General features: G+C 30.4%; 2 protein-coding genes across 3 annotated transcripts in view; one reads left to right on the top strand and one right to left on the bottom strand.

The window, feature by feature from the left end:
* LOC139514647 (uncharacterized) overlaps positions 1-17218 on the top strand; it is a 369289-nt gene that overhangs the window by 72820 nt on the left and 279251 nt on the right. The gene's annotated exons all lie outside the window — the stretch shown is intronic.
* The window catches only part of LOC139514633 (uncharacterized), a 28668-nt gene that overhangs the window by 5041 nt on the left and 6409 nt on the right, over positions 1-17218 (bottom strand). For both annotated transcript variants that reach the window (XM_071304082.1, XM_071304083.1), the window contains exons 2-12: positions 15869-16024; positions 15151-15256; positions 12746-12836; positions 12197-12342; positions 9715-9853; positions 8486-8671; positions 7576-7776; positions 5811-5900; positions 5398-5505; positions 4810-4926; positions 4158-4271 (exon numbers count right to left, since the gene is read on the bottom strand). In XM_071304082.1, the coding sequence (XP_071160183.1) occupies positions 4158-4271; positions 4810-4926; positions 5398-5505; positions 5811-5900; positions 7576-7776; positions 8486-8671; positions 9715-9853; positions 12197-12342; positions 12746-12836; positions 15151-15256; positions 15869-15980 (1410 nt within the window). In that variant the 5' untranslated portion in view covers positions 15981-16024. The remainder of the gene's footprint in view (positions 1-4157; positions 4272-4809; positions 4927-5397; positions 5506-5810; positions 5901-7575; positions 7777-8485; positions 8672-9714; positions 9854-12196; positions 12343-12745; positions 12837-15150; positions 15257-15868; positions 16025-17218) is intronic.

Here is a 17218-nt window from a genome sequence, read left to right as displayed (position 1 = left end):
ATCCGGGTTACAAACTAATACAGAGGGAAACACATCAACTATACAAGGAAAAATACAAACAACAGAAACACTGAACTGCAACAAAAAACAAATATCAACATACAAAGACACACACTATTTGATAGCTCATAGACAAGAAATTCTATTTTTTTTAAAGGGAAATTCCGCGATTTTTTACTCATCATCTAATTATGTTCATCTTACTGTGCCTAACCGATCACCTTTGGGGTATTATAATACCTACAGTGTTACCTGGATAAAAAATTGTCAACACAATTTGTCAATTTAAACTGTACAATAGGTTTTGTGAGAGATTATCAATAGGTGGTCATTTAACTACCTGTAGATTTTACCTGGTTGTTTTTTGCACTAAATTTTTTTTTCAGGTAGTTAAATGACCACCTATTGATAATCTCTCACAAAACCTATTGTACAGTTTAAATGGACAAATTGTGTTGACAATTTTTTATCCAGGTAACACTGTAGGTATTATAATACCCCAAAGGTGATCGGTTAGGCACAGTAACATAAAAAACACATTTGCAAAGTTTTAAATTTATATTCCTTCTAATAACGGAGAAAATCAAGTATTTGTAACTTTTTTGGTTGAATTCTCGAGTGGGTCGTGACGTATTAGCCCGATTTATTGAATTCTGGGAAAAAATAAAATCTGTTTAACTCTTATAGCTTATCGACAATATACGTAATTAAAAGCGCACAGCTGACGAATGGTCGTAGTTATTAACCACAATATAATAATGAACGAAAATGAATATGCATATACCGTTTTGTATTCATTGAATTAAACTCCTATAAAATTATATGTCTCTGTCTCTAGTAAATGTTTTTGAATAAATTTAATTAATTATTGTTGAGATTTTATTCATAAAATATTTATTGAACATTTTTACTATTTACTTGTCTATTTACCGTTATTGTTTTGATAATCATTTCAATGCAACTAATGTGTGAGCAGAGTGTGTATATTATTTTGTAAAGGTCACTGTATATTTCTCGGCTTGAGGTCAATTCGTTTACCTCGTAGCTATTTAGCCGCAGGTGTGAGTTCAAGCGTACACAGGTATAAATGTTGTTATTTGGAAAGGATATACAGAAAGGATTAGAAAGAGTATGATGTCACGATGTTAATACACTAAGATTTAATACACGATGAGAATAAAGATTCAATAATTAAATTGTTTAAATTAATTGAAAATAAAATTCAGATTCGTAAATCCGAAAATGTATAAAAATAAAAGGAAACAATTTTTGATTACTTTCTTAGAGGCAATTGGCGTAAAGATTCAAATATGAAGTAAAAAATAGTAGTTTTAATCTTTAATAAAAACTAAATGCAATATTACCCAATTTGATATACCATTGTACATCTGTTTGATATCATTGACTTTACCGGAATTTCTTAACTTGTATTCAAATCTGGCTGTGTATGCTAATGAAACTATTGCAATTTTAAAGTTTTTAATTGACAAAAAAATACAACATACATGGGTTTTTTTTTAGTTTCTTTTTAACATTTTATTTTTACATAATTAAATTCATTTGACAATCATTTACACGAACTTTTTGTGAAAAAATACCAATTATCTAAGCTAAGGCATTATTTTTTTTTAAGGATTTTTGAGGATTTTTTTTTTAATTCTATGATAATAGTTGTGCAATGTTGAACATGATAGCCGTCATTAATCCAAATAAGTAATACAGTAGTTGTAATAAAAGTTATATTTTAGTCATGCATAACTGATATTGACGAATTTAGAATAGTTCATCCATACATCGTTGTTCTTGAAACAATCATTATTAGTATACATGTAAGTTTCCTGACGTATAAGAGCCATTGAGGATGAGCTCCAGAGAAAGCAGACTAGTAGCGTTTCGTTCGTTTGTTTGTTTGGAAAGGAGAGGAAATGCAACCGCTTGTACAGATAAACAACAGAATTACCATACAAGCATTTATAGTCAACACAATCAGAAACAGTTCCCATCGTTAGACGGGGAATATGAAGGCTTTCAAGAATGAACAAGTGACATGTCTAACTCGAACAGTTAGAAAACGGACTATCGACATCGACCGCTTGTTCTTGATAGTTGAAATTGTATGCATATATACGTATACGTTTATGATAGTGATGAGTTCTTGTGTCTGACAAAAACTAAATTCCTTCATGGTTATATCTTGCCATACATTTATATTGGTTTGTAAGGTGATTACTCAAAATCGTTATTTGAAAATCCTGTTTGTGAGATGTATATTCATTTCAATACAGAAATTTCGTCTATATATTTCACAAGTGTATAACACGGAGAAGCTCTGAAGGTCCATTACTCCCATTTTGTTTGGGTGTGAACCATCGATGTTGACAGCAATATCAAAGAATAAGATGATGATGGTAGAAAGAACTATGGGCGTAATGTGGCAAATATTACATGCATATCGGACAATGAGTTGTCAATCTGTATGAAAAGATTTTCAATACAACCATATTATTGAGAAGGAATGTTTACATGCTATACTCTCGTACTAGTATTACAGGGTTCTTGTGGCGTTCACCTTAGACACACATCTTTTTAACGATGTTTAAAAAAAAGACAGAACCAATTTAATGTCATATTTCCCTATTTTTTTTAAATATAACTAAAAGTCTTTCATCTGACAAGAATACCCCTATTTAGCGGACAAGTAATTTATTCTTTTTTCTGTTATTGAATACCAAGAAAAAAAATAAATCCCGAAATTAATTTGAAACTTTGATACTCAAAAGTTTCCCAGCAAAATATTCACATCCCTTCAGGATAATTAGTGTTCGTCCAGTGGCATATATAACAATTGTGATGACGAATTCCTTCCTTTGTTCGAGAACAATCTTATTGAAATATAAATCTGTGATTTTACTATGTCCACAACTTCAATGTACCAAAGCAAAAGTTATACATCGACCTGTATTTAAATCAAATTGGTTCTCTTCTTCTTCTTCTTCTGGTATACAATAGTCTATCGACATTCGATGATTACATACTGTTGGCATACGTGGACTAGTCTATTTACAACACTTTTACCCCTATTTATTCAAAATATATGTTTTTTTCTTATGTTCAATGTATACATGTATATATTTTAAATTGCGCTATAGTTCCGTAACTTTCTATCCAGTCGTATAAACGAATCGTCGGCAAGTGCGTACATATTTTTAAATCAATATTTCTGGTATGTTCCAATCTGTCCTTCACTTTTGACAATGAGTATATATTACATTTTCCCAAATTCACCCTTGGAAAAAATATTTAAATAGATTTTAATTTCATCAAATCTTATTTTTTGGGTATTATTTATATTTTTATGAATAATATTCTTTACACCAGAAATGTTATTTATAAACAAGCGTAGGAGTTTGGTAATGACAAGTAAGACAGAGTTGTATATTATACATCTGATAGTTCAAAATGGAAAGTTAAATGTTATCAGCCGTGTACACTGATCAATACCTGCAGAAGTGAAACGATGCGTGAACTTGCAAGCCCGACAGGAAATCGCTTGAATACCTGGACGTGTCACCTCACACCCCTCACAATACCTTTGGAAGTAATACCTTTAGCCATGCTGGTGATCAGAAGAGGGAAGATAAAAATTTATTTGAAAACGGTTTATTACTTTAAAGAATTATGAACAAATTAGATTTTCGAAAACAATTTTCACGGAACACTTATTTATGATTTCAACTTTGACTTTTCACCTAATTCCAATATCAAGTTTAAAAACAACAGACCATGGTTAGTTAGTCGGATAAAACAACCGTACGATTGACAAGATATCGACACGCAATTACGACTACATCGGTTACTGTAGTTTTGTTTCTTTGTGGTTTATAGACATATCGTTTCATTAATCGGGAAAGAAGGACAAAATGGCGGAACGCAGAGAATTAATACTCTAAATTTAAAATCGATGGTGATCGCTTATCTAGCGGAATAAAACTTTAATATCTATGAATTTGAGCATTTTTATACAGAATGAACATAATATCAATTTTTGATTTTTTTGCGAAGTTTCCCTTTAATGTTATTTCTTAACATTACAAAATAACCTGAGAATGGTATAATACATATAAGAATGCTCTTCATAGATATAACATGTATTTTACCTCGTCTGTCAGTGTTAATTTCTGTGGTATATTATCTCTCAGCTTGTACTTATCACATATATGTAATGATTCATATGTAAGTTGCCTAATGTACAGTTGTGTGCTCACTATTGCCTGGATGTAAAAAGAAATAACATTTACTATAACTTTTCATCTATAGATAAATAGTTTTATGAATTTAGGAATTAAAGTACACAGGGGAAAAAATGTTTACTAACTGATAAATATGGTGGTCCTTATTCAAATTAAACAAAATCAAATTATAGATCCTCTTTTGCATAACACTACAGTACTTCTATACAATAAGAAAGGAGGCAGATTCCACAAAAAGTGTGTACACTTGTAATACAAATTCAATTAGCCGTTATCAAATTTCAGAAAACATTCCTGCACACACATTTTGTCATGTCTGTATCAACATATAAGCTTGTCAAAAATTCTATTTCTTTATGGGATAGTATCTCCTTACATTATCATGGTCTACAGAACTCACATATTGTTGGTGGGGCACAATCTCCTAATATGATCATGGTCTACAGAATTAGGAGTATTTTTGATCAGGTAGAATCTCCATATATTATCATCACCTACAAAACTTTAGTGTTTTGGTTGAATAGAATCTCCTAATATCATCATGGTCTACAGAACTTACATGTTTATCCACAGTTCTTTGTATACACTCCAGTATTTTTGGTGGGGTAGAATCACCCAATGTTTTCTGTAAACTCTTAAATCGAAATTGATTATCAAAATAAAAGTCACATTTCCCCTGAAAAAAATAAACCAAATTACAGGATAACACATGGAAATGTTTATGTTTACTCAAACAAAATAAAACGAAGTAAACACTATCAGAATCAATTTCCAGGTATCACATCATATAGCCATATTAGGATGTAGAACTGTATCAGAGGGTCTGGATGGGGTTTATAGAATAGAGAATAATGGCCATAAAAATGCAGAATAATGGCCCAAAAAATGCAGAATAATGGCCATGAAATGCAGAATAATGGTCAAAAAAATGCAGAATAATGGCAAAAAAAAAGGAAACAAGAGAAATTGGCAAAAATATAAAGAACATGAATAATGGAGGGCTAGAATATAAATTATAGAAGATAAATGTATGAATTTCATAGTTTTTTTCTTAATTGAATCATTCAAATCAATAATTACTTTTTTTTAAATTATAACTGGTATTGTGTGTATTGGTGTTGTTTCATTAAACATGTTTGTATATTACCTTCAAACAATTCCTAAACAGGATGGCTTGAGTATTTGATTCTGGCGTTAACTTTTTCATTCTTTGAATGTTCAGCACATATTGAGCCAAGTAATCAGCTAAATCTTCCTAAAATGGATACTCAAACAGTGTAAGGTTGGTCAAGTATCATTACAATTTTAATAAAGAAAACAATATTTGGCTATAAAATAAAAGACAATTTCTGATGCACCAATACCTAAATTATATCCTATCATGTATTACATATATAAGGAACAAAATATTAAAAATTGAATTAAATAAGTTGTTTGTAATTTTCCAAAAAATGCTTATAATCATGATAATGATAAATCAAAAGAAAATCAAGAAGTAACCAAAATAACAGAATGACAAAGAAAGAAATGAATGATTTAATATTTTAAATACAAGTTTACCTGTGCTTTGGCCACTGTCTGTATGTTGCTTTTCCCACTACTGTTAAGCTTTCTACTATTATCCTCTAAACTCTCAATGATTATCTGGTACTAAAAAAAAAAAAACCAACCTTTCTATACTTATCAAAGCAGGGAATTTGGAAAGTTTTGAATTTAGCAAATTGGGAAGTTTTCTGTAAGTCTGAGGATCTAATGTTTGTATTAAAACAAAAGGCTTTCAGAGCCTGAATCGCTCACCTTGATTTTTTGGCATTTATCTTTTGTTTAAGAGTATAAGTGTCCAATTTCATCTTAGTTTGTTTTTTTGGTTAGATTCACCATATCAACCAACCTTAAAAATTAAATTTTTGATGAAATCAAAGGTTAATTTTAATTTTTGAAATCTTATTTTGCTGAACATTTTTGTTGTTTACAGTTTATCTTTATCATTATAATATCCAAGATGATAACCCAAAACTGCAAAATTTCCTTAAAATTACCAATTTAGTGGCAGCAACCCAACAATGGGTTGTTACATTCATCTCAAAATTTCAGGGATGATACAACTTGACCTAATGAACACTTTTATCACATGTCAGATTTGCTCTAAATGCTTTGGTTTTTGAGATATAAGCCAAAAACTGCATTTTACCCCTATGTTCTATTTTAGCCATGGGGGCCATGTTTTTATAAAGAAACAGAAAATAAAACACAAACTTTATTCTAGATACCCTAAGGATCATTCAGCTTAAATTTGGTTGGAATTGGTTCGAAAGTTTTAGAGGAGAAGATTTTTAAAAGTTAGACAACCTGATAAACAAATTGCGCAAAATTGTCCTTAAAGGGCAATAACCCTTTAAGGGGTCAATTGACAATTTTGGTCAAATGAACTTATTTGTAGATCTTACTTTGAATTGGTTCGAAAGTTTTAGAGGAGAAGATTTTTAAAAGTTAGAAAACCTGATAAACAAATTGCGCAAAGTTGTCCTTAAAGGGCAATAACCCTTTAAGGGGTCAATTGACAATTTTGGTCAAATGAACTTATTTGTAGATCTTACTTTGCTGAAATATTTGCTGTTTACAGCTTATCTTTATCCTTAATACTATTCAAGATAATAACCAAAAACTGCAAAATTTCCTTAAAATTACCAATTTAGTGGCAGCAACCCAACAATGATTTATTAAATTCATCTGAAAATTTCAGGGCTGATAGAACTTTACCTTATGAACAATTTTAACCCATGTCAGATTTGCTCTTACTGCTTTGAAATATAAGCCAAAAACTGCATTTTACCCCTATGTTCTATTTTAGACATGGTGGCCATGTTTTTTGACGAAACAGAAAATAAAACACGAACTTTCTTCTAGATACCCTAAGAATCATTCAGCTTAAGTTTGGTTGGAATTGGTTCAGTAGTTTCAGAGGAGAAGATGTTTGAAATAGTATAGTTTACACCAGACGGACGATGGACGCCAAGTGATGGCTAAAGCTCACAGTTCCTTTGGAACGGTGAGCTAATAAAAAGGAATACAAAATAAGCAGAAAAATATAATCTGGAAAGTTTAGCTTTTTCGGTGTAGCAATTGTTCAATGTAATATTATGCTTATCTCAAAGAAGGTACAATTTCAGGTTTAAATGGCCTTGAATGAACTGCAATGCATTATCTAACCAGGAAAACATCTTTTAAAAAGAACTAGCAATTCGATCTGAAAAATTAATTGCTAAACATCTCCAAATCCTCCTACTGGGAAAATAACAAAATAGTGTAATATTTGATGAACTACCTCATTTAACTGATCCTCCATCTTAACTTCATTTCTATACATTGTAGAATGTACTTTGAGTAACATTTCTAAAGAGTCGCCTCCCTTGGCTAACATCTTTTCTTCCTTCTCTAACATTTCAAGCTGTCTATTTTTCAACCTTTCTAAACAGGATTCACAAACTCTAACATACAATGCAAGTTCTGGTTCTACAGAAGGACTCTAAAAGGTATAATAAAACATACAAATTGATAATATTAAACTTCCAAGTAAAGTGTTGCAACCATGTTGTAATTTATTCATTTAGTTTAACATAAATTGAACAATTTTATTGCACAAGATAGAACTGTGGAATTTGCTCTGATGGTGTTTAGACAATATGAAGGCAATCTTAATTTTACTTTTTCAAAGATTTGCCAACAGATTCTTGAAAGGCATGAAAACACAATAGCAAAATCAGAGTAAGGCAACACAATTAAACATCATAAATGTATTTAAACCAATGAAGAATTAAGATCAACAAATATCACACATTTATTTTTTTTCTGAATATGCAGAATGATTTATTTTTATAAGTCATATTTCAAATTATTAATAATGACAGAAATGCTCTATCTTGAACCATCTAAAGATTTCATACAGAAAATCATTAAAATATACCTCATTGTTCACGCTTACATTCTGCATCTTAGTATTACTCATAGAAAACATAATGGTGTCGCTCAAACCATTGACAATGTGTATTTAATGTCACATGGCACACAAAAATGATATTGGCTTTGGGAACAATAAAGAATGAAACCTATATTTAACAGCATATAAAGAGGTCAAGTAAAAAAATAAATAAACAATAGTGAAAAGGTTGAAATGGCAATTAAGCCTCATCATCATTAATCACTGTAGCTGTCTTTATCATTACAATATTACTTACCCCTATAACTTTAATAACAGCCAGTCGAGGTTCCTTGGTGTCCTCATCATCAGGTAGATATAATATGATATCTTTGAAAGAACAAGATTTACATACAGCCCTCCCACATAATTTACAGTTATGTTTACTGCGAACCAAGTTAAATTTCTGTTGACATTTTTGGCATTGATTTGCCATGTTTTCTTGCTGAAAAAAAATCATGGTCATCAGAAATTTTTGCAAAAGTTTTATTAACATTTACATTTTAACATAAAGACTAAACACTACTTTATTTGAAAAAGTGTATTGTTTTTTTTGGGGGGTAGCAATTTTATCTCAAAGAAGGTACAATTTGGGGTTTGAATGGCCTTGAATCACATTTTTTTCAACTTACAGAAATAAATGTTGATAGATATAGGAAGATGTGTTTTTAAGTGCCAATGAGACAACTCTCCATCCAAATAACAATTTATAGTATCAAAAAAGTAAACCATTATAGGTCAAGGTACGGCCTTTAACACGAGGCCTTGGCTCACAACGAACAGCAAGCTATAAAGTGCCCCAAAAATTACTAGTGTAAAACCATTCAAACAGGAAAAACAATTTATCTACCAGTAATAAAAACAATTTTGTTTTTGTTTGTTTTTATTTCTACCTATTCATTGATTTATGACGAATGGCATTATTTTGGTAACATGGCAAACTTACACAAAGAATTTACAATTTGTTGCACACATACAGAGTAATAATGTAGAGCATCAACTAGTTTAAAAAAATTAATGGTCTTGTACAAATATTTTCATTTTCAAGTTACAAATTATTACAAATCCTCAAATGTAAATTCTCCTTACATAATTATGAAACAAATATGGATTATATGCTGATGAGACTTAAGGTGGTACCCAACACTTTGACTAAAATTAATTGGCTCGTTTAATTTTCATAAAGTTTTGACAAAGCATTAAAAAAAATTGAACCAACCATTTTATCAGAAAAATTACACTGGTTATATAGCAGTTTGACAAACACTAATTTTGATCATTGAGAAGCTTAATATTCCCTTAACAACACAACGTTATTAAAATGTTTAACTGATTTTAGGGATTTATCTCCCTGTAGTGTTAGGTACCACCTTAAAAAAACATTCTTAAAAACTCTCTCACTTCTGAAAGTTATTGCATTATTGATCAATATAACCATCTATCCTTTCTTAAGTTTGAAATGTTCTTCCTGTACCCATCTATACCTACCAACCAAAAAGTAGATTTCTGCCATGCTGGTGTTGATACAATATTAGTCATTTCATGTATGGTTCTCTTCATTTCTGATGTTCCTATACTTTCTTTGAAGCCATTTAGCAATCTTTTTACTTCTTTTTCTAAATCCAACCTGTAATATCAACTGATTTTCAGTACTTATCTCAGTGGACAAATTTGTTTATCAACATATAGGAGGTCTTTATAAAACTCAAATTAACCAACTCTTGAGAAATGAAAAAGTTCGCTGTCCTTTAAAAAGAATAAAAAATTAATTAGTTTGTATGGCAACAGAAATTCAATCTTTTTATTAGCAAGGAACTAGAAAAAACATGATGATAGTATTAGGGCTCAAATTTGTGCTTTTTGATACTCATTATCTGAATACTGCTGACAAATAGGATAATCATTGCTTACATTATTACAGAGATATGTGTGTATCTATAAATTCTCTCCTACATTTTATATCCTTGACTTTCCAAACTTTTGGTCTTAAAAATACTTTATGAAGGTTATTCTAGAAACATGTATCAGAAATCATTTCATGCATTTTCTACCACTGGATTGGTATAGTATGTCAGTGTTCTTCAAAAAATGTACTATCTGCCCTGAAGTCAGTGTTTGCAAGTATGAGTCAACTGATACATTTAGTCTGTAAGTTTTTACTTCATTTAATTGAGTATTTTTGCTTAAACCTTTCATTAAAATCTTTATTTAATTCTATTGAAATTAATAAAGCAGATTGTAACATATATGTAGGACTCAAATCTATGGTGGGTTTCAAAATTTATCTATGGCAGATTTTTTTAAACCCTAATCTATGGCGAGTTTTGTAATTTCCTAATCTATGGCAGATTTTTTTAAACTCTTATCTATGGCGAGTTTTGTAATTTCCTAATCTATGGCGGATTTTTGTTGTTTCCAAATACATGGAAGATTTTGTGCAAACATAGAACAAGGCAGTACATATACATGTATACAATCATTGACTTGTCTTAAATAACTTCAAATGTACAACAATCGAAGCATGTCTATAAACATTTTTGAAATGAAATTCCAAAAAGTTCAACCAAATCGTGAATTATTTGTCCAACTGTTTTCATACGATGATGAACAGTTATACTGCATTCTTTTGGGCAAGCACATAACAACAGTAAATATGGACATTGGTAATATGCTATAGTTATTGTAAATAGTGTAATATTGTAATATTGTAATATTGTAATATTGTAATATTGTAATATTGTAATATTGTAATATTGTATTGTGTTGCTTGTTTTGTTATAAACTTTTGTAATTTAATTTGTTAACATATATGTTGTTCATTGAATCTCTTGATAGAGGAAATAAAAAAAATGAATGAGTGATATCAACAATTAAAAAAGTATAAAAGACAGGTGATAATACTATATAGCTATAGTACAGAAATCAGGATTAAAGTAATATTCCCAGGAAAAATAAGCATTTCCTAATCTGTACATCATGGTACCTTTTAATCCGTAAATTTAAACAACTAGAAAAAATTGAAGTTCCTTCACAAGTATTAAGAAATCAGTTTTTTTTATAAAAATTTAAACAGTTTGACTTTTCACTGTAATATTTATTTCAGCATTAATCAATCTTTTTTAACTAGTGACGATTTAAGTCAAGGTGGTATCCTGTATTTCATTTTCTAACTTTAAATACTTTGCCAGCCGTAGACGCTAAAATATTGATATAACTTTGTTCCCAAAATATCCACTACAAAAAACAGCTGTGCCTTTCTTCATCACGGGATTTGGATGGTACATCACATTTTGAATGCCCCTTTTATGGATAAAAGAAAACATCTTCCTTTAAACCATGGCCAAATTGTTATAGAAGAAAATGGAAAGTGTCTTCCTGAGTATTTTAAACAGAATTCCAGGAATGTTTAGAGAGCCAACAATTTTGCTGAAGTCGGCGACAACTTGTATGGCGTTATTTTTATTGTGACATTATATTCTACTCTTTTTCCCCGGAAAATTACATAATTCTTAAATCTGCCATAGATTTGGAGAAAAAAAAATCTGTTATAGATTTGGTTTGTTTGACGTTTCCCAAATTCATGTATTTGGTTTTGATGTTATATTGGTTATTCTCATCAGATTTTGTCTAATGCTTAGTCCGTTGCTCTGTGTGTTACATTTTAATGTTGTGTCATTGTTCTCCTCCAATATCTAATGCGTTTCCCTCAGTTTTAGTTTGATACCCCGATTTTGTTTTTTGTCCATAGATTTATGAGTTTTGAACAGTGGTATACTACTGTTGCCTTTATTTGTAACGTCATATTTGCCATAGATAAGGAATCTGCCATAGATTTTGAACCTGCCATAGATTTGAGTCCTACATATATATCCTTCAAATAGGTCTCATAACTCCTTGATTCCAGCAAATGTACATTAAGAATCAAACAAAATAAGACATAAATCTAAATGAAATCAAGTTGAATCTTTACCTATTTCTCCATGTCCCTCGTACCTTTCCATTCTCTGACACAATAGCGTTTTCTTGTGCCCGTCTTCTCAAGGCAAAAAAATATTCTGTCAACCTTCTCTTCTGTCCTTCCGAGTTTTTACCTTCATCAAAACATTTCTTACAAACCTAATTCCAGGAATAAGAATAATTATTATTGCATTAGATTGCTTATACCGATTAAAGCACAAAATAACAGGTAAATACAAACAAAAGTTTCCCCCCAAAACTATGTAAGCTATACGTATGTAAAACATTGAAGATTTCTAATGTATTTAATTAAGTTAAGTCCACATGATATTTTTATAAACAGCAAAAAAACTTCAATTAAAACAGAAGCATAATATGACATACATATTTATATTATTAAGATGTTATTTATCATTTTATATATTTTATTAATAGACTTGTCTATAGAAAAAACTCCACTCTTTTCATATTGCAGTTCATATAGGATATAATATCTATCTACACATATATTCTTTTTTTGTCATACAGTTTTCAGTCCTTTCATAAAAATAACAATAATTACTTTATATGCCTTTCCCTCTGGGTCTGGATGTGCCAATTTATTCAGTCTCCTCAGGTAACTCACACATTCTTTACAGAATATGTCACCGCATCTAAAAAATGATTTTTGTTCATATTGTAAAATAAATCATCTTCTTAGGGAACCACTTTTTAGCTAATTACATGTATTATAACCGAACAATCATATGAAAAGTCAGTTACAATATGACTTTTGATGATTTAAATCAGCATGTTATCATGTTTTCTGCCATAGCAAAAATATTCTGATTACAGCTTGATGTCTAAAACAACATGTAAACATATTATAAAGAACAAAGATTATTAACCTTATTAAACAAACACTCATGAAAGAAGAGTGGATATTTAGTTAATCATTTTTATATTATTCATAATTTTTTATAAATTTGTCTAAAATTGAAAGTTTTTCTGTGATTCTTGGCCAAATTTAGCAACATGTATTTAGCTTCTTTAAATCAAATACTGTAATTGTACCATTTTTCGTTGTGTATTTATTTTCACAAATTTTGTGGTTGGTTTATTATCCCTAAAATAAATACATTCCAATCTAAATCCAACTTTTTAATTGAAAACTTATTGTGCATCGATGACATGATATGTTTACAACCCTGTTAATCTGATTAATAAACAAACTAGATTAATATCAAAAGGTGACAAGTATTGATATTGTGGAACAATTTTGTTATTTAGGTGTATTAATACCCTATAATTGTAAATTTCTTAATACACGGAAACATTGTGCAGAACAAGGTAGAAAAGCTGTGTTCAGTATGAGGAGAACTACATCATCATTATGTTTAAATGTATTTACAATGCTTAGTCTATTTGATACTTATGTTAGTAGTATATTAATGTATGGGTGTGAGATATGGGGAGTACACAAGTCTCCTATGGTAGAAAAGGTCCATTTGGACTACTGCAAAATGTAATTAAGTGTCAAAATAACGACCTCAAATGTGATTTATTTTTATTTGAAATAAGGTAGATTTCCACTGCAGTATGAGCGTAATTATAGAATACTTAAATTTTGGTTCAAAATTTTAATTAGTGACAACTGTATATTATGGGGACAAAGTCCCCAATAACAGTAGAAAAATCAATAAAAAAAAAAAAAAAAAAAAAAAAAAAAAATCGTGAAAATTTTCCCGAAATTTTCATTGTACTACATGTAATGAACTCAAAATCGTTCAATTTTTTTGATGTAAGGTTTTGAATTCCTGCATCTGCGCAAAAATCTATAATGTACTTCCTTTTTCCAGTCTTGTTTGTATGAAACTTTGAGTAAAATATATATTTATCAGTCTAGTATAAAATAGGAAGGAACGCAATACCAATTTCATTTTTAATAATTCCTTGATATGAAAAAACGTTACCTGATGATAGCTATATATAGTGTTTCTTTGTTTACATATGCATATTCTTTCTATCAGGGATGTCTCAAACTTTACCTTCTACAGTGATGTATTCTTTCTATCAGGGATGTCTCAAACTTTACCTTCTACAATGGTTTATTCTTTCTATCAGGGATGTCTCAAACTTTACCTTCTACAATGGTGTATTCTTTCTATCAGGGATGTCTCAAACTTTACCTTCTACCAAGATGTATTCTTTCTATCAGGGATGTCTCAAACTTTACCTTCTACAATGATGTATTCTTTCTATCAGGGATGTCTCAAACTTTACCTTCTACAATGGTTTATTCTTTCTATCAGGAATGTCTCAAACTTTACCTTCTACAATGGTGTATTCTTTCTATCAGGGATGTCTCAAACTTTACCTTCTACCAAGATGTATTCTTTCTATCAGGGATGTCTCAAACTTTACCTTCTACAATGATGTATACTTTCTATCAGGGATGTCTCAAACTTTACCTTCTACAATGATGTATTCTTTCTATCAGGGATGTCTCAAACTTTACCTTCTACAATGGTTTATTCTTTCTATCAGGGATGTCTCAAACTTTACCTTCTACAATGGTGTATTCTTTCTATCAGGGATGTCTCAAACTTTACCTTCTACCAAGATGTATTCTTTCTATCAGGGATGTCTCAAACTTTACCTTCTACAATGATGTATTCTTTCTATCAGGGATGTCTCAAACTTTACCTTCTACAATGGTGTATTCTTTCTATAAGGGATGTCTCAAACTCTACCTACTACAATGATGTATTCTTTCTATCAGGGATGTCTCAAACTTTACCTTCTACAATGATGTATTCTTTCTATCAGGGATGTCTCAAACTTTACCTACTACAATGATGTATTCTTTCTATCAGGGATGTCTCAAACTTTACCTTCTACAATGATGTATTCTTTCTATCAGGAATGTCTCAAATTTTACCTTCTACAATGATGTATTCTTTCTATCAGGGATGTCTCAAACTTTACCTTCTACAATGATGTATTCTTTCTATCAGGGAAAACTTTTTCATACATTGTTTGTTCCTGCAGTTAATAATTCCATCTTGGATTTTCCAATGTTGTCTTGTTATCTCTAAAATAATATCAAATTTAACATCATTTTTTGTATGATGAAATAATTCAGTTCAACTGTTAATGCATCAATAAGTAAAATCCATCAACAAATAGGTTTCATCCTTCAACTTCTTCAACCATTTGACTATTTGCTCTGTAGAACTAAACCTCTGCAGATACCAAATGTAGTCTAGTTTGTTTTATCTATTTGTAGCATGCATGAATTTGTTAATATTTATAGTTGCAAATGATTATACTGAATCCCAAGACACTAAAACTTTCTGGTTCTTGAGTGTCGGCCAAAGTAATTTATGCTTGAAAATGTTAAGAATTTTAAATATTTGATAAAAACTGATGTTTATTAGAGTGAATGATGCATACTTAGAGAGTCAATACTTCGCCAATATTAATATGATGGGCCAAAATAAAGTTATTTTGTGTCAATAGTGATATATAACTATATTTATGTGAAATTTGTAGCATTATGGCCTGATTGGAAAAATATAAAAATCTTAGGGCCAATTTTAACCCTACACATGTATGGAACTTAAGTCCCTTGATACATTGATTTGCAGATATATGTGTATTTTGTATGTATTGATAGCTTTTAATAAATTCTACACTCAGTCACCTGTGTTGATATCAAATTCAGAAGCATTTTGTTCTGCTGTGCTGGCTATTTCAACTTGTCTGGTCCATAATAGTTGTCCTTGTTGTTGAGAATTGTATTGCTGTGCCATCATCTGTTTTCTGTATTATAATGTCTTTATTGTGCAACTAAATTTTCCTGTAGCAAAGAATATAAGGTTTGTTATTTGAACCATTTCTTTAGTCATGTTATAAAGTTTATTGATTCAAAAACATTGCATACAACTTTTTTTAATACAGACCGAGTGATTAAAATCAGTGGTCTCGTTAGCCCAAAATAGAAGGGCGCCGCGCCCTGGGTGCCCTTAGCCGCGCCCTGTGTGCCCTCAGCCGCGCCCTTCTGCCCTGACGCCGTTTTTCGAAAAACCCTTGTGCCGTTTTGGTAAAATTGCCTTTTGTTTCATCGATTTCTTATCAGAAGTTCAATTACATATCTGACACCTGGTGATTGCCCCCAGGTAACGAGGTTAATCATGTCATTACAATCAATTATAGTGGATAAGACATCAAAGGTGTTAATTACTAGGTAATTTAATTTTAAGACAATGTACCTTTGTCATAAATATGATGAATGTGTCGGCATTTTCTTTTCGATCCTCAAGTCACCATGGAAGAGTGTATGAATGAAGACTTTCGTGAATTTAGAATTGAATTGAAGTTATCAAAATAAAACTATGCCTTTACAGAAACATCGCTCATCTCAACTTGTGAGCGACAAGCAGACGTAAACATGGAAATTAATTTTGGAGTTATTTCCCCTGAAAAAGCTTATTACAAAATTGTGCTCCTAAAATATTATCTAGCACTAAAAATAGGAAAAAATAACCAATTGAATACAAAATTATATAAGAATGTTACCTTAAGGATATTAACTGTCTTTGAACATACAAAAAAAAATATATTGCAATTTATTTTTGATAATCATACTTTTGGCAATCCATGTTTTATACATTGTCAAAATAGAAATTTAAAAAGAATTCTTTTAAAGTTCTGAACAGGTGTCCAAGCTATGTACTTTCTAACCTGAAAGTGTGCAGTTTAACTCTCATCACAAATCAACTTGATGAAGCTACACTAAATAATATATTTTTGAACATGAACAATGAAAACAGGTGTTGAGGGTCAAGCTCTAGATGAAATTTTTAAAGTACTCTGTCATGTACATGTATGGTCAACTATGAGATGTTTAGTTTATGACCTTTCTTTTGGAAGGAGAGGGGGTGGGGGAGAAAAGTAAGTTTATTTTGCCTCTTTTGGTTAATAGTATGAATGTGTATTGCCATGTTTTATGAACATGTAGTATGAATGACTTTTCTTATGCAAATTTTATAGA

Source organism: Mytilus edulis, chromosome 3, assembly GCF_963676685.1.
Source record: "Mytilus edulis chromosome 3, xbMytEdul2.2, whole genome shotgun sequence".
NCBI classification, from domain to species: Eukaryota; Metazoa; Mollusca; class Bivalvia; order Mytilida; family Mytilidae; genus Mytilus; species Mytilus edulis.
This window is presented reverse-complemented; position numbering and strand designations above follow the sequence as displayed.